Source organism: Neopsephotus bourkii, unplaced genomic scaffold (genome assembly GCF_033783945.1).
Source record: "Neopsephotus bourkii isolate Nb327-2 ecotype Australia unplaced genomic scaffold, CSIRO-AGI_Nbou_v1 NB_234, whole genome shotgun sequence".
Lineage (NCBI taxonomy): Eukaryota > Metazoa > Chordata > Aves > Psittaciformes > Psittacidae > Neopsephotus > Neopsephotus bourkii.
Genome location: NW_026900744.1, coordinates 16,984,327 through 17,008,513, shown reverse-complemented (window position 1 = coordinate 17,008,513; position 24,187 = coordinate 16,984,327). Strand labels below are relative to the sequence as shown.

Sequence of the window (24,187 nt, the reverse complement as noted above, 5' to 3'; positions counted from 1 at the left end):
CTGGCGGTGTGAGCGGAGGCCACCATACCTCGTCTTAGTATTTAGATATACTGGTGGATGGAGATGCATCAATGTAGAAGTAAACAGCAGTTTTGATGAGGTTGGGTTGATGGTGATGGGGTTGATGAGGAAGGACGTGCATCCAGTGTCACACAGCAAGCCTGCCCCAGAGCCAGCAACAAAACCATTTGTCTTGGAGCTTTGATCTAATCACTAAACTGAACTCACAGCACAGAAGGCAGCAAACCAACCCCAGACACAGTGGTGCAGCTCCCTATGTTGCTGGTGTGGCTCATCCACTGCCTCCTGCTCCCTTGTTTATGGCTGTAATTTTCGTGTCCTTTGGCAAGGATGCTGATGAACAACAACTGCTGGTGCCTTTTGCATTTGTGGCAGCAAAACTTCAGCCGAGCCCCTGACCTGAAAAACCCAGATTATTTGCCTTCCCCAGGCATTTTTTGCTGGTGCCGCGGTTCGGAGGCCAGAGGAGGGCTGCGGTGGTGCAGCTCTGTGGAGGCTGGCAGTGGTGTCAGGAGCGTCCTTAGGCACCTCTCCAGCCCGGCTGGAAGAGAAGCCTCTCGCCTCGCCTCCCCTCCCAGCAGGGACTGGCAGGACCCGGGAAGCAGACGGGAATACAGACCCGAGGGGTGCCTGGCGCCTTCTTTCCGGAGCAGGGCTGGCTCTGCAGGGTAGCGCAGGCAGGATCCGTGCCGAGCCGGTGGAGCCTCCACCCACGGGACAGGCGTGAGGCCATGCGTGCGCGGCGGCGACAGCACCCACCGCTCTTCTCCAGCGACTCCAATCGCAGGCGGCCAGGAAGTGAGATCACGGCTCGGGCGGTTTAAGGGAGGCAGGGAGCCTGCGGACACCCAGCAGAGCCGGGACAGGGCTGTTCGCAGTCTGCGGGGGACCCCCGACCCACCGCCATGGGCCAGGGCAGGCTCCCGCCTCTGCTGGGGCTGGCCTGCTGCCTGCTGCTGCTGGGGAGCTCGAGGGGCCTGGGCAGCCGAGGGACGCCGCGGTGGCCGTGGGAAGAGGAGCAAGACCCCATGGCAGAGGGGGAACCGTGGAGCAGGGCAAGGTACGAAGCCATCAAGAAGCATTTGGGAGCTGTGGGTGCTCTCTCCAAGCAGTATTGGCAGTACCTGACATGCAAAGTGTGGCCGGAGGGCTGTGAAGAGGAGGAGGAAGTGTCCAGTCCCAGCCCAGGTAAGCGCCTTCCTCCTTTCTCTCCCTCTCCCATACCCCAGAAACAGCAAGGTCCATCACCTTGCTTCCCCCCGCTCCTGTGGACGCTGCCTTTCCCAACGGTCGCTCACTACCCTGGCACCTCCCTGAGCACGCCCTTGGGTTGCCACAGACGTGTCATGCCTTCCCCTGCTGTGTCTCACTGCCCACCCGAGCCAGCTGCTGCCCCTTGTTCCCCTGTGCCCAGCTGTGCTGCTGGTGGGCAGTGTCTAAGCCCCCGCACCCGGGGGGAGGGCTGCCCTTAGCCGGGCTCAGCTGAGCGTCCACACCTAACCCAGAAAAGACACTGGCTGGAACACCTCTGCTCAGACCGCTGCCCTTTCCAGGCTGGGGCCTGCCTCTGGTGGGACAGGATTACCTGGAGATCCTCTCGGCCTGGTACTGCCGCTTCAGCGAGTGCTGCCAGACAGGAGACTGCAGGGTAGTCAACAATATCACAGGTAGGTGCTGCGCTGGATGTGGGGGAGCCCAAGCAGTGCTTGTCTCTGCTGCCTCTCCCTCGTCTCTTGTTGATTGATTGTGGGTTTTCTTTAAAAAGCAAAAAACCCCAGTGTATTTTGTCAAGGGCTGTGAGGTGAGTAAAGGGCATTTCTGAGCAGGGGTTGAGCTAAATCCTGGTTCCCATTATTCATTTGTAGTTCTGAGACTGCAAGAGAGTTTGTTCCTTACTGTACAGCATTATCTGCTCCAGTTTGCCATGAGCCCTGCCTTCATCTGGTAGCTCTCAGGCATGCACAGTGGGATCCAACCCCAGGTCAGGAAGGTACCCAGAGACCTGCATGTAAAGCCTGCACTGGTGTCATTGCATTTTGCTGGTACTTAGACTTCTGGTATCCATAACCTCTGCTGGGAGCTCTTTGGATTCAAGTGCTCCCTGCAAGTGTCAAATATCTCCTCTGCTTCCTGAAGGAAAAAAGGAGTCAGTGGAATATCTGCATCTTTCTGTGGTCAGTGACTGATGCAGGCAGGGGTGTGGCAGCCTGTCTCACTGACCCTGGGGGTATAACACCACTTCAGCCTCCTCTCAGGCAGCCCCACCAGCAGGGCTGGGTGCGCCTCATGCCCTGCCACATTTTCTCCTCTTATTCCCACTTGCAGCAGCACCTGGGCCTGCAATTTCAGGCTGAGCTTTTGCTCTCTCTTTCCTGCAGGGCTAGCAGCAGACCTCAATGGGCAGCTCCATGGGCAGCACTTGGCCAAGGAAGTGGTCATCCAGGCAGTGCAAGGGTTCGTACAGACCCCACAGCCAGAGAAGGCTCTGGTCCTCTCCTTCCATGGTTGGTCTGGCACAGGCAAGAACTTTGTGGCTCGGATGATGGCCAGTCACCTGTACCGGGATGGGCTGAAGAGCGAGTGTGTCAGGCTGTTCATCTCGCTCTTGCACTTCCCCCATCACATGTATGTGGATTCATACAAGGTGAGAACCAACAACACTGTGCTGCTGTGGGATGGCTCAGTGTATTGGGTCTGGCCAGGATGGAGTTAATTTTCTTCACAGCAGCCCATAATGGAGCTGTGTTTTGGATTTATGAGTGAAACAGTGTTGATAACACACCAGTGAGCAGTGCTTGCACAGCCTCAAAGCCTTCTCCTCCCAGTCTGGACCCCACAGTCAGTTGTTTGGGAGTGCACAAGGAGTTGGGAGGGGTCATGCCAGACAGCTGACCCCAACTGACCAAAGGGATGTTCCATGCTATTTACTGTGGTGCTCAGCAATAAAAACTGAACAGAGGAGGTTTTGGGGTAGGAAGCCAGTGCCCAAAGACTGGCTGGGCATCAGTCTGTTTGTGGTAGGTGTGAGTGGATGCCTTTGCATCACTTGCTTTGATTTCTTTCTTTCTTCTTTCTCTTTCCTTCACTTACTAAACTATCTTGACTCACTTTTTCTCTTTTGCTCTTCCTATTCTTTGCCCTGGCTGGCTGGATGGGAGGGAATAAGCAAGTGGCTGCCAGCCGGGGTTAACCCATGACATTGCGGCTTAGCCCCTGCATAGTGCTCCAGTGGCACTGACTGCTACTGGGCTTCTCATGCTCCTCCCTGCTGCTCTGCAGGCTCAGCTGAGGAATCATATCAGTGAGACTGTGCAGCGCTGCAAGCAGCCCCTGTTCATCTTCGACGAGGCAGAGAAACTTCATTTCAGCCTTCTGGATGCCATCAAGCCCTTCATGGCTCACTATGACAACAAGAGCAAGGTGGATTACAGGAGATCCATCTTCCTGTTCCTCAGGTGATTTTTGGGCCCCCAGAGGGATGGGAAGGATCAAAGGGATGGAGTTTATCCCCTGAGGTGTCTGATATGAGGGGCTCAGGCTGCAGGAGAGGGGAAAAAATGTCTAGAAAAAGGCAGTTGCCTCCATGGTTAATTTTGCTTACTGATGCTGGGCATCCTCCTTGAGTATTTTCAGGGGCATTTGCAGGAGGAGCTAAGGTCTGGCTTAGCTGGGACACCTAATCCTGTGTCTAGGCTTTGAGACAAGGAACCAGTGAGAGTCAGAGCTAGCACGGTGTCACCCTGCACAGCTCAGCAGGGAGATCACATACTCAGGGAGCAAAGCAGATCTTGATGGGAAGTTCTTGTGCAATGTGGCCCTGTTAGTTGGGAGTTCCCACTGTGTGGCTGTGGCTGCAGGCCACAGGCTGTGCCATCGGTCTGCTGTGCTGTGAGGACTGATGTGGCATCAGTTCATCCTGTGGTTTAGTTGGTCCCTTACCCATCCAGAGGGAGACAGGACTTTGGCATGTGCGCAGCCCAGTGCTGTCCCTGCCCCAAGCCTAGGTGGGATGCTTCACGAGGGAGAAGTGGGACATCTCAAAACTGGGATGTGAGGAGGGCATGTGCCTGAATTAGGCAGCGGGAAATGCCAGGAGAGACAAGTATCTTGGGCCCCCTTCAGTTGAGGAGTTACAGCCAGCCTTTAGCTTGGCCTTGGCAAGAGACATTCCCCCAGGCTAGAGGTGGACAGAGCATTTGCTTTCCATCTCCCACTATCCAAGCAAATGTTCTTATCTCCAGCTTTGGTGGTTCCCAGGAAGTTTCTCTGCCCAGGGAGGACCTGTATATGTGCCCAGTGCTTGTAGAACTGACTGTTCTGTATTTCAGGCCTTCCTGTGTGGGCCGCCCAGCAGGAGCCATGGTGCAGGGGGCAGATTGTTGCTCAGGGCAGTGTGGATGTGGTGCTGGCTGTGCTCAGCTGACCTTGTGTCCTACTTGGCAAGCCATGCAGGCCAGGGGTTCACATCAGCCCCCTTGTGCCACCAAGCGGAGCGGAGCAGGGTGCTGTGCACAGCAAGCAGCAGTGTGTGATCCTGGGGAGGTTTCATCACACCCGGTGGCAGTGTGACACAGACCTCTTGTAGGAGGGTTGGCTCTGCCCCAGAGCTCCTTTGGACACTGGCCTGGTCCTGCAGCTTTGGCCAGGTTTGGGGGATAAGGGAGGATTGGCTGCCTGTCCTAAGTCAAAAGAGGCTGTGCTTCTCTCATGGGATGTGGGAGTAGCATCAGTATAAGCTGTCTTCCCCCCCTAACAAGGCAGCAGAGGGGTGGGAAACAGTGGTGGATTTTTAATGTTGCCTCCCCTCCATTTGGGGAGTGGGTCCAGAGCTTCTGACATGAGAGAAAAGACTGGTGCAGGATCTGTCCCAGTGCCTATCTGCCTCCCACCTATACCAGTTCTGCAGTCAGCTGGTTCCAGTATTGCCAGCTTACTGGTGGTGGCATGCTGGGGCTGTTGTCTGAGCTGTTGCAAACCTCTCACCAGCACTCGGGGAGCTGCCTGCCCCTGCTCTGCTTTCCAGGGGTGAGGGACTGCTCTGGGAACCTCAGTGGGTGTCAGGACCTCACTCCCCACCATGGAGCTGCCACCAGTGCATGTGCAAAGTAGTCCTCACATGGGAACTGCTTTGTCCCTCACGCAAGGGGTGCTTTGCCAAGTCCTGGGTTGTCATTTGAATCCCTGCCCTGGACTTTCCCTTCCAGTGAGGCTCCCACCACGTGCTCTGCCTTCTAACTTGGGCTTTCAATGGTGGCTTGTTGAGGGCTTGGTGTGCAGCCAAGTGTTATCTGCGAGGTCAATGGCATCACAGCCAGGACAGGACTGACAGAGATGGAGGATTCTACTGGCTTCTGGTCCCACCCTGGGAGAGAAAGCAGTTGCCCCAGGCTGTGAGCTGGCAGGATGGAAGATAGCTGTACAGATGCCTATAGAAAGGGGCAATTTGGGAAGAAACTTGGCTCCTCCATGTGCTAGTATTTCAGATGCTGATCCTACACAGCAAAGCCTTCATTGCTGAGAGAACTGCTGAGGCCTGTCTGCAGGTGAGGCTGTTGGCAGCTCTCAGCAGTTCATCTTGGGGGGGGGGCATGGTTGAATGACTTCCCTCCTGTGTCCACAGCAATCTCGGCGGCAACACCATCAATGAGGTAGCCCTGGACTTCTGGCGAGCTGGCCGGGCACGGGAGGAGATCTCCATGGAGCTCCTGGAGCAGCGGCTGCGGCTGGAGCTGCAGGAGCCTGCAGGTAAGAGCCGGGCTCGCCTGTGGGATGCTGTGGGTAGGCTGCCTGCAAACCTGCCCCTCTGCACTGCCTTGGGGCCTTGCTTACACAGTCCCATCCCCTTGCACTGCACAAGTGTGCGTGCATTATTTCCAGCACCCCACCCCAGGTTTATTTGCTGTATGAGCCCCTTCCCTCATCCACATGACCACAGCCCCACCCATGAGGCACATGGGGAAAGAGCTGTGTGTGCTTCTTACCTACTTCAGCCCTGAAAATGGTTGTGTTGTGAATGGCAGCCTAACACTGTACAGGAATACCAAGGTTTCTCTAGGGATTCAGGCTTCTTTTGGCCTGAGATGGGCAAGCCGTAATGTCTTTCTCTGTTCAGACCAAGTGCTGAACAGCTCTTTACGAGTGGGTGTCTCGTCTCCCAAAACATATGGATGAGCCCGGACAGGCCCCTGCAAAGAGACAAGCCTGACCCTGCAGAGAGACGACAGCTCCCAGGTGAAGCTTCTGAAGTTTGTTTCTCTTGTTTTGCTACAGAGAATGGTTATGCCCACAGCCACCTCCTCAAAGAGAACCTCATTGATTTCTTCGTGCCATTCCTGCCCCTGGAGTACCACCACGTGAAGCTCTGCGCGCGGGATGCTTTCCTGGCCAGGGGACTTCCATACACAGAGGCAGCCCTCGATGAGGTGGCCAGGATGATGGTGTTCGTGCCCAAAGAGGAGAAGCTTTTCTCTGCACAGGGCTGCAAATCTGTATCCCAGCGCATCAATTACTTCCTTCCCTGAACCCCAGGTGGGACTACACCAGTGGCGAAGGTGGTTCTGCACTCTAGAGCTGCTCTCTTGCACAAGGTCAGGCAGGCAGGTTACCCAGCCATGCCCTCGCACGGGGACACGCGCTTAACTCCGTTACTCAGAGGGCTGTTTGCAGGGAAGGAAGCGCCCCCTGCCCAGCCTTACTCCTGGGGCACCAGGACAGCCTGCACTTGGCTGCATCTCAAGTCTGTCCAGTGTTTAAGTCCCTTCTTTTAGCAGGCTGTAGCCTGAAGCAGTGATGTGGTTGTGTTGACAGATGCTATGCTTAATGGGAGTGGGGATGTCCAAGTACTTGGTTTGTTACTACGTGATGAAGGCAGATCTTGGAAAGACTGGTCCTGTTGGGACTGTGCAGCAGAAGCCACGTCCTCACCCTGTCTCCAGTTTTCTCTCTCACTTTACAAGATTGCACGGAACTGTTTTGCTTGAGTATTTTTCTCTGTTGCTCTCCTGCAGTCAAAAGGTTTCTGCTGCTCATGGTTTGTTCAGGGAGGCCCTTGCATTGAGAAAATGACAGTTATCTCTGGAGATGTCAGATCTCTCCCTTTGGAGTGTCCCCCTCTCACTGGAGTCTTCTGTTGTATGGAAGCAGCCATGGGGATGAGGTAACATTCTGATGAAGTTCTTTTTCTAAGCAATTTGGTGAAGAGACTTTTTTGCCTCCCTGCAAAATGCAAAAGGGGAGACTAATTCCCTTTTCAAGGGCAAAGGGCGGTTGATGAGGATGGTGGCTGAAGGAATGGGCTGCAGCTGAATTTGGGTTTTGAGGGATGCAGCAAGCTTGTGGGTCTTTCAGTATGTTGCATCTGTGTTTTTTTGGCTGGTATCAGCATTACTGCACTAAGGGCCTGTTTGCTGTCTGGGTACTTGCCAGGTGATAAGTATGTTGCAGCAGGACCAAAAAATTTCAACAGTCTTATGAGAATCACTGTGACCTCTAGGTCCAAATTCCCTTCCAACAGAGCTGTGCTGGGTGATGAGGTGAAACGGCACACGCCAAGGACAGGGCTTAGCGCCCTGGACACCCCGCGTGCAGACCTTTGGTCTGTTTTAAGCTTTGAACTTTCCTGCAGTGCCAGTGATGAGCAGCACGACCTCTGGGAAAAGATTGACCAGACACACTTACTAGTCCTGCAGACTTTGAGTTCGTGTGTACCTCTGGGCACGCTGGCTCTGTTACCTAATGAGGCTTCATAGTCCAAGGCAGTAAGATGAGCCACCTGTAAGTTAAACTTACCTGTTGTCTCTGGACTGGACCTTAGGGCCCGTGCCAGCATGCACTGTTACCAGGCTTTTCTGAGACCTGATTTATGGTCAATCTCTTAATCACAAGTGTCAAGCCTAAAGCTTCAGCCTGGAAACATCAGAGGCAGAGGCAGTGGGGAAGGGAGGACACAGCCCCACAGAAGGACACAACTCAGTTTGTGTTTTATAACGGGCCAAAAGTTGAGGAAGTTGTTAGGTGAGTTAGTTGCTTGGAAGGCTGTATAAGCTAGGGTCGCCTAGGATTATTTTGTTTTTTAATTTAATAGAAAAGAATCTTCCGCTGTTCAGGTTAGGCTGGTGCTGCTTGGAGGGGAAATCTCTCGGGCAGCTGTTCCACCAGGGCAGGGCTGGCATGAAGCTGGCATGTTGAGCAGTTCTTACTCCATTACTGGTGGTATTGCTAATGGGGGCAACTCTCACACTTGACCACACAAGGCCCTGCACTCTGCAAGGTCACGCAGGGATGTTTCAGAGGTAAGCAATTATGTACCCAGCAGTGAGACCACTCTCCTCTGACCACTCCATGGCAACACTAAGCTTGATTTTACAGGCATAAATAAAGCTACTGCTTTTCTCTGTGATCTCGTAGAATTAAACTATCTTTTCTACCCAAACCAACAAACTTCAGGTTAGTACTGAGCAGCTTCAAATATTCCTTAGGAAAAACATGTTTTTTTGCCAATAAAATATTGCAACCTTTATTTAAAACAAAATGCAAATTGGCAAAACTTCGTGGAACAACAGGCAAAGAGGCCCTTCAAAGAGCCTTATTTACATCAAGTTTAACACTGTTCGCAGTTCACAGTCAGACGATAGTGAGAGAATTAAATTAGAAAAACAACCAAAATATATTACAATAACAATAAAAACAAAAAACAGTTGACAACACTGTAGTGATCGGTGATCAATGTGTTTCATTTTAACCCATTCCTGCCCTCAATGAGTTCACTACTGATGCAAACAGTGTGGGGAGCCCGCTGGGCTCTACCTCCCATGCACAACAGACACAGTTGAAGAATGACCTCCTTTGGTACAGACATTTCTTATCATGTGTAGATATTGTCAGTAAGTCAGGTGTCCCATAACCTCTTACTTTCTGCCACCAGGGAACAGGCTGAAGGTTTGTTCTACACTACAGGCAAGGAGAGAGAGCACAACCCCAGTGCCTACCTGAGCCAGATGGTGCCACTCGTGTTGAAGCAGCAGGCTTCCAAGCATGCTGTAGTCAAGACCCTTGGGTTCTCCTGCCAGCCACTGATTAGGAGTAGGGCTCAGTGTTTTACAAGAGAACATAGCAGCCTGTTCTGTTTGCAGAAACAGTCTTCTGGATTCATTAGTGCTTGTCACAGCTGCTGGTGCCCAAGAGCACCCACAGGCACTATGCAGAGTGCCTCAGTTGCGGGGAAAGCCTTAGATAAATGGAACAGGCTTCAAGGTCTAGATTTCCCTATGCTATGACTGCACAGCATAGCCCATCCTGCCTGCTCTTGTGCCCACTGCCTTTCAAGGAGGGCTGCTCTGTTACTGCAGCAGTTCTGGTGCAGCTGCTGTACCATGCTGTGGGGTTTAGTTCCCGCTGCCCACAGAGAGCAGTGTGCCATAAAACTCTTGCATAAGCACACCTGATGGGATGTCAACACACGTATGACTGTCTCACTGACAAGGCCAGTGGTGCTCAGGAGAGATGTCCAGTATGAGGAGGACAGGAACAGGCAGCCTTCCTCTCTCCCACTGTGTTCTGCATCAGCAGCAATGCTCCATTCAATTCTCTTTTCCCAGTGGCTAAATTTGATGCAGTCCCAAGACCCAGACTCTTAATTCAGCTTCACCTCTGTCCACACTAAAGACAATGATTATACTGAAGTGTTGCTGTCAGTCAGACAGCCAAGTGCACCGCTTCTGGGGTTAAAAAGGGTGTACAGTGCAGGAAGAAAGGAGAATTGCACCTGTGAGTTGGCCAATTCCCCACAGTAGCTACAAAGAGAAAGTGCCCCACGTCAACTCACTCATGTGAGCGCATGCTTTGTGCTTGGCGTTTACCAGGCCCTACATGCTGCCATCCCCTGTTGCAGAGAAGACTACTTAAAACTCTAGCCTGTTCTAGTGCAAGTGAGAGAGAGCCCTGGTGCAATAACATCCTTACCCCACAAGGCCTTCTGACAGTGGTGAGGAAAGGAAACAGCAGGAGTTTATGCCATGTCCCCTACCCTGACCAGTAGAGCAAGAACTGCTCTACACTGGCACAAATACCGGAGCTTCACCATACCTACGTTACTTTGAACGTACTGTACAAGGCTGAAACCAGCAGAGAAGCTGCCACTGTAGAGACCTTTAAGGCCAAAAGCCAAACCTAGCAAAAAGGAGATGGAACTTTAACAATTTTAGGTGAGTGGCTGTGGAAGGAAGAAAAACTGAACAATAATTTACAGCAGAACCAGCTTTCCAGATACCATCCTGCTGCTATCCTGCCAGAGGGCAGGGGGGAAATTCCAGTTTGGGAATAAAACACTGGTAGGCAACAGAAACAGCAGCAATTCTACAGCCTCCTATTTAGGGGAAATAACTCTAGTGTCAAGGAAGCACTAGCTCTGCCACCATCTAGCCACCTGATGTAAGACAACAGGTAAGAACAGCGGGGTTTTTCCACCACAGGAGGGATCAGAACTGAATGGGCTCTGTGACACACAGAGGTTGTGGAGTCTCCATCCTTGGAGATACTCAAAAGCTGTCAGGATGTGGTCCTGGGCAGGTGGCTCCTGCTGGAGCAGGGGCCTGGGCAGGGGTCCCTTACAGCCTCAGCTGCTCTGTGACTGTAAAAGAGGCTGCTTTAGCTGTGTTACTGCCCAGTGCCACTGCCCATCACCTCTGCTGTGGGGGAGAAGAAACCGGGTGCCATCTGAAAGGAAGTGGGGATGACCAGTGGAGGGGAACAGTCCTTCCTTGGGGCACAGTTAGTTTCTTCAGAAAGGGCTGACAGAGGGTGGTTGTAGAAGCTAGACATTCCAGGAATTGTTTCCTATCCTGTCATTTTTGCTGGAGGAAGACTGTCATTCAGGGAAAAAAACCCAAAAGTTTCATTCAAAATACTAATCAGAACTGGACTAACAGCCTTAAAATGTTCTGGTTAAAATACCTTTCCCCTGAGAATCACTTCAGTTTCAATCTGTTCGTCCTAGGCTGAGTAGTAGTACAATGATGAAACCACGCGATTGTCTGCCAGGGCAAACAAGACTTGCCCTTCTGCCCCGAAGAAAGCTCCCATACCTGTTAAATCCTCTTGATTGTTTGAAAGGCCATGCGAAGCAATATCACAAGCTGCCTTCCCTTTGCAGGTCACCTTTCCAAAGACAGTTAGTTTGGTGTGCAGCAATGCACACCTTCAGTAAAGATGACTGAAAGAGATAAGGTAAACCACAAAAGCCCTCAGTAAAGTCTACATGATAATGGTTTGGTACTCTGCCTTACAGGTGAGCATTGCTATGAAAGGCCTTGGTGCAGCCCTCCCCAACCTACTAAAGGTCCCACTGCAGAACTAGACAGAAGGTTTTGTTGGGTAGGCTTGGTACTGACTGTGTCAGGATGAGTAACCCACGCTGTACTTGGATTCGTCTCCACTTAGGTACCAGCTCACTGGAGTAAAACTGAGATGTTCAGTTACTTAATGCCTTAACATCAGCTGGGGTGGAGGAGTTGTCTTTTCCTTCTCTCCTCACCATTTCACTTGAGTGAAAGCTCACGTGGTCTTTTTTGCCCCACACACTGGTTCACCGAGGTGCATTCATGTCTTGTGACACAACTTCTTTTACCACAGACCAGTGATAAAATGAGGATTCTCAGACATCATTTCTAAAGACTGTTCAGGCCTCTGTCTTGCTATGCTCCATGGAAAAAACAGGGACGCTCACCGAGGCAGCCCAGCCTACTTTCAAGCACCAACAGGGCAATGATCCTAGACAGAAATGGAAGTGCCCATCTTGTAAATTCACACCTGTGCCCCAGCTCAACTCTAAATGCTCAAACTACAAGCAGCACAGTCACACTTTAAAAACAAGTTAAAAAAGCATTTTAGCAAAAAAGAAAAGATTTAAGGTGCAAAGCAAGCGAGATCCTCTATCATCACCGATAGTGTGAAGTGAGCAGCAGCATGCAGGGTAATGTGTATTTGGAGCCAGCTTATCAGGCCTGTTTTCCATTTCTCACAAATCAAATTAGTTGAGGTCTTCTTACCTGCCAGTACATTTACATCTCAGGGAGTCGTGCGTATAGGCAGAAGACCAGCTTTTTGATGCCACAACAGTCTACAACTAGCACTAGGACCAAGGAAGCCAACTTCAACCACACAACTGCATTCATTGCTAGTAGGCATCAGACATCAGAAACCATAACCCAGTGGGAGCACGCCAAGGCAAAGCCATAACGCTTGTTGTTGCATCTCAAGCAGGAGAGTGTGCAGTTTATGTGCGTGTTTCCTTTGCCACAGCATAAGATTCTGATCTAGCCTTTAAAGTACAGGAGAAATAAAAAAGATGGCTGTGATTCTCCTCTGCACTGCCATACACAGTCACCTTCATATGCCAGGAAGCTGGAAGCCTGCAAGACCAGGAAGCACTACAACAAATCTCAGGAAGCCCTCAGTATGAAGCATTAGGCCAAGATAAGGGACAGATCCAGAGAACCCTGGAGCAGAGTGAAGGTGTGTAATGGGCAGGCCAGGCTGTACTTCCTGGCTCTCCAGCTGGCTCCGCAGCACTGTGACCACTAAAGGAATGTGGAGAACAGCTAGGGGTGGCAGAAGCTCTGCCTTACCTACTATGGGTCCTCAAGGTGATGAAACTGAACGGGGGAGTCAACCTGGTAACAAGATAGAAACAACCTAGAGCTTAAAAAAAAACAAACCAAACAAAAACCACCCACCCCAATAACTGGCAAGTTGTGCAAGACCCCCAAACTACTCACAAATGACCATCAAGCAGCACTGGTGCGAGACCACTAGAAGTAAGTATCAACTGAGTCAAGGCTGTGTTGTGGGGAAGGGGTTATTCCAGTGGTAAGTCTGCCCAGTATCCCTGATGCTTCTGATACAACGCCGATGAGAACATGTAGTGGATGAGGTGGACAGGAAGGAAAAGGGATAGTTTAATATATTAACTAATTTTGCAGTTCTCATTACAGCAGCAACAGTGCTGTGGAAGTAAGCCATCTGGGCTAGTGCATCCACCTCCAGCAGCTCTGAATACTGTCAGTGCATTAGACCTTTCTCCCAACTGCACATAACTTCCCTCTTGACGGCTACTCCAGCTCAGACTGCTTGGCACTTGGTACCAACAGAGCCCCAGTGCCTTTACTTTGCCGTGTCAGGAGACCAAAGCACACTTTGGCACAGATAGGGGAGGATCTGTACATCCAAGTGGTCTGCAGCCACTCCAGTACTCCAGCTATCGCACATCAATGCGTCCTTTCCAGAGCTAGAACCTGCCATCGACACTCCTGCCTCTCCAAGAGAGAAGCAAGGAGCTTCCTTCCCTTGCCATACCAAGCAGATCAGCCTGACTAGGTAGGGACAAACGCATGATGTTTTGCCCCTTACAGCTTTAATCTACCCTCTCCATCCCCATTCTTTGAGATGAACCTGTAAACGTGAGGAGAACTCAGTGATCTGAGGTACTTCACATACTCAAGTATCAGTCTTTCCTTTTGAAAGCATCAGTACAGAAAAAAAGTCCCCCCCTCCCCATGTGTATTTTTCTTACCCAGATTGACAGTAGCTACCTTTGCACCACATCGCTGATTTCTTGGACACATGACAATAAGTTATTAAGGACGGGGTTTGCCCCAGGGACGCTAGCAGCTGCTGAAGAAACCTGCAGCTCCTGCAGGCTGAGTTCCAGTTTGCTCACGGCTTCCCGGAAGGCGAATTTGTTGCGCGTATGCGGGATGCAGTCCACGTAGCCTGAGCAGTAATCCAACAGCTGGTGCCCTGTGTCCACCAGCTGGCTGTTTGGCGTTGGCTCAGCGATGGCACTCGAGAGAAGATCCGCGCACTCCAGCAGTGCTTCCTTGCTGATTTTGTCTGCGGAGATTTTCTCAGCTGCCTGTTTGGTCTTTCTCAGCGCTACTTTTGCGCCAGCCGTGCCATTGGCCAGTTTCACTGGGGAGGTGGAAGACGATGACAGAGGCACTTGAGGCGGAGGCACCACAGGCCTCCCAGATTTTCCACCAATAGGTGCTGCTGCTGCTGCCTTCTTACTCCCTTCACTTGATTCCAGTCCGTGCTGCGCTCCCGCCACATTGCTCAGCTCTTCTGCTGCATCTGAGCAGGCAGCTGGCTGTTGTAGGAGCCTCATCACTGGTGGTGGAGGTGGAGCACACTTTGGTTTTACCCGTCTGGGACGGTCCCTGTCGCCAGAAGAAGTGACCTGATGCTCAGATAAGAGCTTAAATTTATTACCCTGAGAGTCTGTGCCAATGAGCTGCACATCTGCTGGAGTGTGTTTTAGAGTGGGTGAGATTAGGACTGGCACTTTGTGGTTATGAGTGGTTGGAAGTATTGCTGCAGCCTTTACTGGAGATGACCACCCTGGTTTCTCGCTATCCTCAAGGGCCCCTTGCCGTGGGCCACTGTTTTTTTCCTTGCCCTTAGGAGCTGCTGCTAGCCCTGGACCCTCCTTGTCTTCCAATGCAGAAGGGTTTCGGAAAGGGAGTGCTGTGGCACCCCTCGGCAACAGTTTTGCTTTTGGTCTCTCTCTGGTCAAAGCAGGGCCTTCTTCAAACCTTTTGGGAAGCAGGTCATTGCCCCTCCCCATGCTCTCATCAGGCTGAGAGGAGGTGGACACTGTCCGTTCCAGCTGGAGTTTTGATCTCTGGGAATTTCTGGGAAGGGTCATTGCCATCCTATCCTGCTCTGGAAGCCCTGAGGACATGGAAGATGTAGAGTTTGACCTTGGAAAAGGTTTTGAAGGTTCTTCATTGCCAGTGGGTTTTCCTGCTCGTAAACCCAGTGTCTTTTTAATCAAGCGTGGTGTAAAGAAACCAGTGATGCCCGACCACCCACCACCAGTGCTTACGCCCCCACCACTGCTGGTACCAGTGCCATCGTCGTTGTAGAAGGTCCTCTGCACAAAGCCCCCACCGTAGCACTTAGGTGGTGCTAGGCTTGCGTCCTGCTGCGTGGGAGCAAAAGAGAACCCATCCACATGCTGCAAGGAAGCAACAGATGAAAAGTTACCAGTCAGCTCATATTTCTTATGTGGCTGATTCTCCATCTCCCGGAAGGAACTGCTGCGTTTGGGAGGTGTGGGAGCATTCCTCTTCTTCATAAAGGAGCTGAAGAAGCCACCTTTTCTGTCCCTGGTGAAAGTGGTCTCTTTGGCATCCTCCAATAGGCTGCTGGGTGACTTGTCCCTCTGCTTGCGAGGCAGTGCAGGAGACCCACTTGTTGGCTGTGTGCTTCTGATAAAACCTAGACAGAAGAAACAAGCGTGAATCTGCAAAATCAATTCCCATTTTCACCTCCCTATCCTGCAGTGTGCTTTATGGGCCTGGCATATTCAACTGCCCAGATTCTGCAGGTTCTGCTTAGAGACAGGTTGAGAGGAAATTAACATTTTTATTTTTGTGCAAGGGTGGTGTGATTTTTTTTACTTTTATCCCACTTCTGCATGCATGCATTGTCTCCTGTCTAAACTGAGAAAGCCACTTAGGAGAAAGGTCAGGAAAAGACGGAGTTGCTCTTTTCTCCCAGTTTCTTATTCCCTTCCTGTTGTTTCTTCTCCTTCCCCAAATATTGCAAGTATAAAACAAAATCTGTTGCTGCATTGTCAACCTTAGTTTTGAAGCTGTCATTTAAAAAGAAGCAGCAAAACTAAATTCTAAAGAAATACAGTGGGATTTACTAAAAGAACATTGAACAAGCTGTAGTGTTTTCCATTTGCTAGTGAATAACTGGGCTGACGAGACGGTTGACAGCCCTGATGACATAGCAGTACAAAGCTCCTTGCCCTATTGTGTTGGGCTTTTTTCTGTTGTTTTCTTCTGTTTCTCTGGCACCGATACCAACAGCAAGTTTATCCCAGAACGCATGGCCTCACTGGCACTGTCCCAGTGCCCATACCTGGTGCTGAACTGGAAGCTGAGTGCTCCACAGTATCCTGTGTTCCCTCAATGTTCTCCTTGTTCTCTGCCTGTTTCTTCAGTGTTCTAGTCTTGGAGGGAAGCATGGGCAACCGGGGCAAGTAAGGAACTATGGATGAGGAGGAGGCTGTTCTTCCAAGCTCCTCTGCTACCTCTGAAAGGAAAAACAAAAACCAAACCAAACAATAAGGGAATAGTTGAAACAGAGACTGCAGAGGAAGAGCAAAAAAAAAATAATCTGTGTCTTTACTGCAAACCCAGGCTGGCAAGAAGATATAAATGACTGAGAAATACCTAGTTCATGGATTTAGTTTTTGCTCAAGTCTAGAGGTATGCAGGGTAAGATGTTTGTTTTTCACAATATTTTCACACTCAGTAACATCTTTATGAATTCAGGAAAACAAAACAATGGTAGGATCTGTGCAAAAGGCCTAGTATGAATCTACTTTTTTGCTGGGTTAAGGGTTGCTCAACAGCTAAAGTCAGCACTGCCTCTGTTTTCAATTAAGGTGCTTCATGTTGATGCTCCTGGGATCCCCCAAAAGATGTGTCCTCTGTGGATCTGGATCTAAGCTGCTCTGCTTTAAGAAAAGCCCTCCACCTCCCCATTAGAAATGAAGACTGCACATTTGCTTCCCAGCATCAACACAAGGTATGTGATTGAAAAAAACACCAAAAAAATCCCCCACAACCTCCTGGCCATACCAAAGTTGGTATTTGTGGCCACTTGATGGGCCTGATATAGATTCACCCTGGTAGAATTCGATCTGGTGTGTTTTTTCTGTGGTAGGGAAGTGGATAGATCAGCTTCGTATTTAATTTAAAAATTTAGAAGATGCTCAGACACTTCTGCTTGTTTGCTGCCCAGTATGACGTCTCACCAGTATTTAACTAACTCCTATGGATTATATTGGAGAGTTGAATTGTACAGATTCGCTCCTATAAGTAGCTACGTAGAAAATCCAGGGATTAAGGCAAACTTAAAAAATTAAGGCTAGTAGAAGAGTATTTCATGACCTAATTGCTACAGTCAGCAAAGGACTGTGACAGGCATATATCTCTCTCTCTCAACATAACTCACTATTCCCAGTCCTTCAGTTTGGGAAACAAGAAGCTTCCTCTAATAAAGGATACAGTATTTTTTAAATAAACTCTTCAGCATTTTAGTGTTAAAATGAAACTATACTGTCCCCTGCACTGCTGTATGTCTAAAGGTTGTTCAGTATTTGTTCAGCATGTAAGAGAACTTATTTACCTACTTATGGTGAAGAAATCAACTAAAGGATGAAGCTTCACCACAACCTCCACTGCTAGCAGATGAGCCTTAAGGGCCTATCCATAAGCATAGCACTCTGGAAGGAAACTTCCACTACTGTTGCAGAAATAAAGCAACAGGGGCTCTCACCCTCTGAGATGCTCGAGTCGTGGAACATGGTTTCAAAAGCCTGGTGGGTCTCAGCAAAGGAAGGTCGGTCTGGTGGGTTCCACTTCCAGCCTGCAGTGTGAGAAAGCAGAGTAAGCCTCAGTGTCTGAAACAGGTAGGAGATATTTTATTCTGTGCAAGGAGAAAGAAAATACACAAGCTTTCTCAACTGTAGTCAGACTCTGATCTCCTACAATTAAACAGGCTTTAGAGTCATTCACAGAAATTAATTCACAGCAGCAGTCAGTCACCCTACCATATCCTAACTAACCAAATCTCGAGAGGAAGGAACCAATATTAAAAATCCCAGCTCTCTGCCAACTCCACTGATTTTGGGAGTCTCCATACCCCTCTTTTCTAAATTTTTGGGGCAAAAGTGAATTCCATGTCTGCTACCCTGGCTGTCTGGACTGAATGCACATCTACCCTAGTCACAGATAACTGTGTGTGCAACGCTCCAGGCACATTCTGCTCACATGCTCTTTATACTGAAATTCAGGCAGAGCCTTCCAAAAGGAGAATGTATATATCCTGTGGGTGGAAGAGGAAGAGAGTGCATTGATTTGAGATGGATCCTGAAAAATTATACAAGGGTATCATGATGAAAAGTGTAATTTCTGTAGTTAGAAATCTGCACAAGGGGAATATATTCTGGAAGCAGCTGACTATCTGTTCATACCACTATAGGGTCTGGGAAGTTACTGTCATTCCGCTCATTGTGCATTGCATTGGTATCATAAGAATTACCTGCTTTTGGGGTTTTGTCAGCTTCCTGAAAGTTTTTTAAAGCAATATCCTTCATCATTACCCAACTTCCTTGTTCACCCTGACTTTCTCTGACACGCTGGGGGGGGATCAGGCATCCCTGAAGACAGGCTGTAGAATGGCCTCTTCTACCCTGTTTTGTCTGTCCTGTACACTGAAGGCCACAGAGGTTGCCTGAGTTAGCACCAAGGAGTCTTTTCCCAGGTCACACTGACAGGGTGTATCTGTTCAGAGCTGCTTACCTGATTCAACAGCATGGCCTGGTTTGCTCCCTAAGCTCTTCAGCCTTTTGCCCAATATAGTCTCCTGTGGGACTCAAGGAGTCCCGCTCTTGCAGGACTGAAGGAGACTGGCAATGCTGTTAAACTCTGTTGCTCTCTTTCTGTACCAAACTGTATTTTTTCCATCTTGTATTAGTTAGTACCTTTTCCATCTCTTATGGTGCATTAGGGAACTCTTCATGGTGTGCTTGGAGGATGTGTTTTGTGCAACTCTGTCAACTACGTGTCTCCTGCACAGGTGCTGTGTTTGCAGAGAACTAAATTTCCTTCCAATTTAGTGATTCCATAGTAAAAGTCCTACTGATAAAATACCAGTACAATGTGCCACAAAATGGTATTTAGCTGTACTCAGAAATGACAGTTTTTGGGAGTGAATTCTTGTTCCCTAGAGACCACACTCATTTTGTATCAGTAACCAGGTATCTCTCAGGTGACGGGCCCTTTTCCGCGTTAGCTAACAAAATGGCACAAAAGAAGAAAGGACTTCAGAGTTACCTACAGATTTCTCCCACCTCTCCCAGGTTTTCTCCTCCAAACTGGAAGAAGCTACTCACATGCCCTCATCAGTTCATAGACCTTTGGAGGACACCCCTCTGGTTGTTCCATCCGATAGCCCTTTTCCAGCAGATCATACACCTGAGAGAGGTCAATGCCTGGGTATGGTGACATCCCATAGGTAGCAATCTCCCATAACAGCACCCCAAAAGCTGCAAAAGGAAGAAAACAGAATTCCTGGTCATAAGTCTGTCCTTCTCTTGTGCTGCTCATTACATTGTGGCCTTTACTGCAGCTTGAGGCAACATTATTCTTGCGCATTATTTCAGGCCAGTCTAGGTGAAAACATTATATGCTAAAAATGTTATTGTGGGCTGGTGTGTGACTGTCTCCTCCCCAAACTTCTGTCCAGGCCAGAAAGCAAGTTACTGTCTAGGCTGGTAAACAGAAACAAAATGAAAGAGAAAAGAAGACTGGAGTTTTCTTACCCCACACATCTGACTTGATTGAAAAGGTGTTATAGGCCAGGCTCTCAGGAGCCGTCCATTTGATTGGGAACTTGGCTCCAGCGTGAGCTGTGTAGGTATCTCCAGTCATAAGTCGACTTAAGCCAAAGTCAGCCACCTTCACAACGTGATTTTCTCCAACTAAACAATTCCGTGCTGCCAGATCCCTGTACAAAGGGAAAAAGCATAGTCCTCTACTGAAGCAAGAGCAGGGCTTTTGAATACAGTTTTGTGTCTGCATAGCCTGTCCCTCTCTTCTGAATTATGAAGCACTCTCTTTATATAGCAGGTAAAGGCAATGTGAATCTTGCTCTCAACAGTGTCAGAAACTGAGTGGACTTTTTCTTAGAAGCAGTAAGTCAGGACTGGGACTCATTCTTTAAATTCTAATAAATTTCCAGTAATGAGAAGTTTATGTTTCCTGAGAACAGGATGAGATCAGCAGCTCAGCCCACACCAGTAACAACTTTACGGCATGGCTTTATCTGTCTGGATTAAAACAAGACTTGGGGTTGACAATGTCTTGCATATAGGGGGTTCATCAGAATAGGACAACACCAACTTTCATAGCTGTCAGGCACAAGATTTTAAGTCTGCTATGAAAGTCATGGGGAGAAAGTACTGAAAGACTGTATTGAAACCAAAACAGCCAATAGGTAAGCCAGTGTGAAACCTAACTTTGGAATAATCTTTCCCCAAAAGACAAATCCCTGGGCCACCATGTTGGTGGCCTGTTCATCACTGCAATCTGAAACTCCACCAGCTCAATGTGAGTTTACCCACCTGTGAATGAAATTCTTCTTCTCCAGGTACTCCATAGCAGAAGAGATCTGAGTAGCCATGTAGAGTAGCACGACAGCACTCACTTCCTCCCGGTTGCACTCCCGTAAGTAGTCTAGCAGGTTCCCATATGGCATGTATTCTGTCACAATGTAAAAGGGTGGCTCCAGGGTACATACACCTAGCAGTGAGGAGGAAAGAGCATGTGAGTAAAGCTTCCCTTTCTTCCCTAGCTTACCACTGTTCCTGATTTAATATTCATTGTCACATTTTGTGCTGATGTTTCTCTGAAAAGTGAAGATTTCCGTCTGCAAGACCCAAATTAATGCAGTCCGACTTAAAATTTAGTGCTTCTGCCTATTTATATGTCTCTCCACTTTACAGACATAGAGAAACATGTCTATCAAAGCACTACTATTCCTATACAATATACATGAAGGAGTAGTTCTGTTTCTGGAAGGTTCCTGAATGAACGAAACACGAATTATTTTAAACGTGTGATTTGCTTTCCTTCCCCTCTCTCCCTCCACGAAGCTAAAGCGTGGCCAACTGGAAGTAAATACCCATCAACTGGCAAGATTCTGAGACTGAAGTGTCACTACAGGGTAATGTGAAGCAGTCCTATGTGTGCTAACTGGGTAAGTGATCAGCAAGGTGGGACCTGCTTCTAAAGCAGCATTCTCACACATTCTTTGGATGACTACTTCCTGCAGTTATTGCAATTATGTATGAAGTATGTATTAATGGAGGAGGAGGGCAACAGGATACTGATATGAAATCTCTGTGAACTCCCACTGCAGCACTGCTGTGTGCCTCTTCCTACCATTACACACATACAGGAGTGAAAGACAACTATGCTGTGCATCAGAAAGAGGAAAAACGCATCTCTGCTGAGAAGTTTTTCTGTCTCCACTCCTGGAACCAGACAGGGCTGGGCAGAAACCTCATCTGTGCCCATTTTTTAAATGGGTACAGAATAGCTGCCATTATTAAAAGCCTTAACATTCTTCACATTTCTCCTTTCATCCTAGGCTAGGCTTGACAGCTTTGCTCCTGAAAGCAGTGAAAGTCCAGAGGCAACTAAACTCTAAGAAAAAAGTTTAGAGTGTCTCCTTAAAAATCTTTGTACATGTAGAATTAACATCTATGCAGACTATTTAATAGTGATCATCATATCATGCATCTGCCACTGAAATAAACAGGGCCAAGCCAAGCTGTAAAGCCTGCAGATTTCTTCTAGTCATGTACTGTTTGATCTTACTTGCATTGCATCTCCAGTGCCCTGATCTCATGTACTTATTTGGTGATACACAGGGACCCTTACAGCAGCAGCAATCTGGTTGTTTTCTGCTTAACTATGGACAAGTTTGCTCTATTTAGTGCAGCTTTTTCTAGAAATGTCTCCGATTTGAAAAGCATGAACAGTATGTGTTGTGCTTCCAGTAAAACCGTTTCTTTCGCTTTTAATTTTCTTATAGTTTTGTTCTGTTCTATCAGAAAAGTAAATCATAAAATAATTCTGTAAAGCTGATTTAACCCCTGGAACATGTCTAAGGCCAAGAATACAAACTAACAGGAGGCTGATATTGCAAACCTTTATGTCTACTAATGTAAGCGACTATATTTGATGTTTTATTTAATATTGGTGTCTCTCAGCTTCACTACTACCTAAAGGAGTAAGCTGTCAGAACACCACCCATAACATGACCTGATTTAAAGTTATATAATTACAGAAAATCTGCCCCTGCTTTTAAACAAGACAGATTTCATTCTGGTGGAAACTCAAGTAAGAACAGAAAGAACAAGGTCTTTCACTAACCTAACAACTGCACTAGATTTGGGTGCTTGATCTCCTTCATCACAGCAGCTTCTTTCAAGAACTCTTCCACTTCCATGGTATCTTCCTACATGAACAGAGAGGCAAAAGAAGGAAAAAAACATCTCCGTGAACAAGGTCTGCTTAATACCATGTATCCTAGCTGAATAAAAGTGATGGCATCCCTGTCTCCATTCTGCTGCTTTGGCTTTTAACTGAAAAGAAAAAAAAAGATAAAATGTAATAGCCCTGAAAAGCTGCCTGGTCTGTCCTGCAGCATGGTCAAGTGATAGATCTGCAATACCCAGAAAGTGCTAGGCTTTCTTGTTTGGTAGCTATTGTGGCTACCAAACCAGTTATGGCTGGTAAGAGAAAGACTCTCAGGATCACTTAGTTCCCCTGCCTAGCTACAAAAATTAAGCTTGAAAGCTCCTTTACTTAGGGAGCACACAGAACTGTAGCTGCTCATATTGAAACAAACAGAAGAGTTTGACAAGATACATAAATGAAGAAGACTAATTTTTCCAGGAGTAGAGGAAAAGTTGTAGAACGTATTTCCAACACTTTTGATTCCTTAAAGCTTCCACAGCTGTTCTGAGGCAAGGGAAGTGGACATGGAAACCAGCTGTACAGACGTGCAGTTCCTGCACATGCTTGCTGGGCCAAAATTCAAAATTGTTTCTAAGACACATGCACTGGTGCAAGTTTGATGAGCTAACCTTGCTCTGCAAAGCTACTCTCAAGCATTGGTATTCTGCAGATCAGCACACTCCATTTTCTGATATTCATACAATTAAGTGGTAACATCTGAGAACATTACGATTTCCTTACCCTTATCATAAATGAACAGAACATTACAATCTGAAATCTCACCTTTAATGTTTTCACAGCAACTGTGAGATTGTATTTCTTCCAGACACCCACGTACACCTCACCATACTGCCCTCCCCCAAGTTTGTGCTTCATGGTGATATCGGTTCGCTCCATCTCCCACTTGTCATGGATGGGGGACACTCCATAGACAGTGGGCTTATTGCACTTGGGTGCCGGGTAATGCAAAGTTGTCACCAGTCCATCTGCTACTGTTGAGTGATGGTGCACCAGCTCTGCTAGAGTGCTGAAACGGCTCTCTGCTGTCACATATACCTGTTAAGAACCAGGAATCTATTTAAATGAAAGTTCTCAGTAACACTGGAAAACCAGTATAGCAAAAAAAATTCTAACATGTTTAAAATAAAAATAAAACTCAGAGACCCAGATTTTAAAGTATTTGTTCTCATTTTGTTGGGCAAATGAATTATTAATCTGTGAGGTTTTTACCTACAGAAGGCAGGTAAGCCATCACCTGAGAGCAGAGATGTCTCGTGCCTTGTGCTTTATAGGACTAGAAAGTGGAATTCCTGTAGTGAAGCATAAAGCCTGTTTCTGTGTCTTCCAAAATAACATACTGCTATTTGATCAAGGTTAAAAATGCTGAGTTACCAAAGCTCTTCTTGTTCTAAGTGAACCAATGGAAAGATACCACAATATCAAACCACAGCTGGTCTGCTCTCTAGCTACCTTCAGTCAGGAGAAGTACTGTCTGTACTTGTTCTGAAGTGGTGTTTGGTGAGTTACTAAAGAACACGTATACCAAAAGAACATGTGTACCAAGCAGCGGAACCGTTTTATCCCACACACAGCCCTCCCATAACAGTCTTCAATTTGAGATTCTGCACCACCTATTAATTATATTTTTATTTTCTCTCCCCACAGCATTGTCCAGAGATCCTTACCTTTCCATCTGAGGTGGTATTGATCCTGTAGTGGTAAACACGTCCTTCGTACCTGAGCGAGATGGACAGCTGCCCTGGGCTGCTCTCGCTTTCACGAACCAGGAAGCTGCCATTGATGAGACTGCTCAACAGATACTCCGCTGCACTGCGTGACACTGGCCCATGGTACCATGAATGCTTTTCCAGGCTGTTCACTGGTGTGATGTAGTTGCTTGGTACCCAGCCCTGCCCATTCTTCGAACGTACCTCACTCCATTCACCATTCTGGTTGTAACCCAGGACTCGCAATTTCTCACCTATGACCAGAAAGAAAAATGGAAAATAAGCACAGTGTAATCTATTGGGTCTCATTAAGGGAGAAACTCACCATCAGCTGAC

The 24,187-nt window shown here is 48.3% G+C and overlaps 2 protein-coding genes across 6 annotated transcripts in view; one reads left to right on the top strand and one right to left on the bottom strand.

Moving 5' to 3' along the window:
- Positions 1 to 856: 856 nt before the first annotated feature.
- On the top strand, positions 857 to 23,904 carry TOR3A (torsin family 3 member A). Of its 3 annotated transcripts, XR_009724220.1 has the most exons (8): positions 857 to 1,209; positions 1,575 to 1,688; positions 2,400 to 2,665; positions 3,301 to 3,476; positions 5,642 to 5,766; positions 6,292 to 6,549; positions 16,478 to 16,620; positions 23,790 to 23,904. XR_009724220.1 is itself a non-coding variant. In XM_061345671.1 (7 exons), exons 1-6 carry the CDS (start codon positions 927 to 929, stop codon positions 6,540 to 6,542), a joined length of 1,215 nt encoding a protein of 404 aa, XP_061201655.1. In that variant the 5' UTR covers positions 857 to 926; the 3' UTR covers positions 6,543 to 6,549; positions 8,105 to 8,729. The 3 variants fall into 3 exon arrangements, 2 of the variants coding, with proteins under 2 accessions (XP_061201655.1, XP_061201654.1); XM_061345671.1 differs by lacking the exons at positions 16,478 to 16,620; positions 23,790 to 23,904 and adding an exon at positions 8,105 to 8,729; XM_061345670.1 differs by lacking the exons at positions 16,478 to 16,620; positions 23,790 to 23,904 and having other exon boundaries at positions 6,292 to 6,993.
- ABL2 (ABL proto-oncogene 2, non-receptor tyrosine kinase) overlaps positions 11,574 to 24,187 on the bottom strand; it is a 45,995-nt gene continuing 33,381 nt past the window's right edge. For all 3 annotated transcript variants that reach the window (XM_061345641.1, XM_061345642.1, XM_061345643.1), the window contains exons 3-11: positions 23,810 to 24,105; positions 22,908 to 23,180; positions 22,038 to 22,122; positions 20,222 to 20,399; positions 19,421 to 19,605; positions 18,992 to 19,144; positions 17,374 to 17,463; positions 15,949 to 16,122; positions 11,574 to 15,297 (exon numbers count right to left, since the gene is read on the bottom strand). In XM_061345641.1, coding sequence (XP_061201625.1) covers positions 13,604 to 15,297; positions 15,949 to 16,122; positions 17,374 to 17,463; positions 18,992 to 19,144; positions 19,421 to 19,605; positions 20,222 to 20,399; positions 22,038 to 22,122; positions 22,908 to 23,180; positions 23,810 to 24,105 — 3,128 coding nt within the window. In that variant the 3' untranslated portion in view covers positions 11,574 to 13,603. The remainder of the gene's footprint in view (positions 15,298 to 15,948; positions 16,123 to 17,373; positions 17,464 to 18,991; positions 19,145 to 19,420; positions 19,606 to 20,221; positions 20,400 to 22,037; positions 22,123 to 22,907; positions 23,181 to 23,809; positions 24,106 to 24,187) is intronic.

What these genes read in the sequence shown, in the direction of transcription:
- TOR3A (XM_061345671.1), top strand. Translation starts at nt 927, where the DNA reads ATGGGCCAGGGCAGGCTCCCGCCTCTGCTGGGGCTGGCCTGCTGCCTG. An exon ending in GGTAGTCAACAATATCACAG is followed by an intron (nt 1,689 to 2,399) that starts GTAGGTGCTGCG and finishes TCTTTCCTGCAG; the next exon opens with GGCTAGCAGCAGACCTCAAT. An exon ending in TCCATCTTCCTGTTCCTCAG is followed by an intron (nt 3,477 to 5,641) that starts GTGATTTTTGGG and finishes CTGTGTCCACAG; the next exon opens with CAATCTCGGCGGCAACACCA.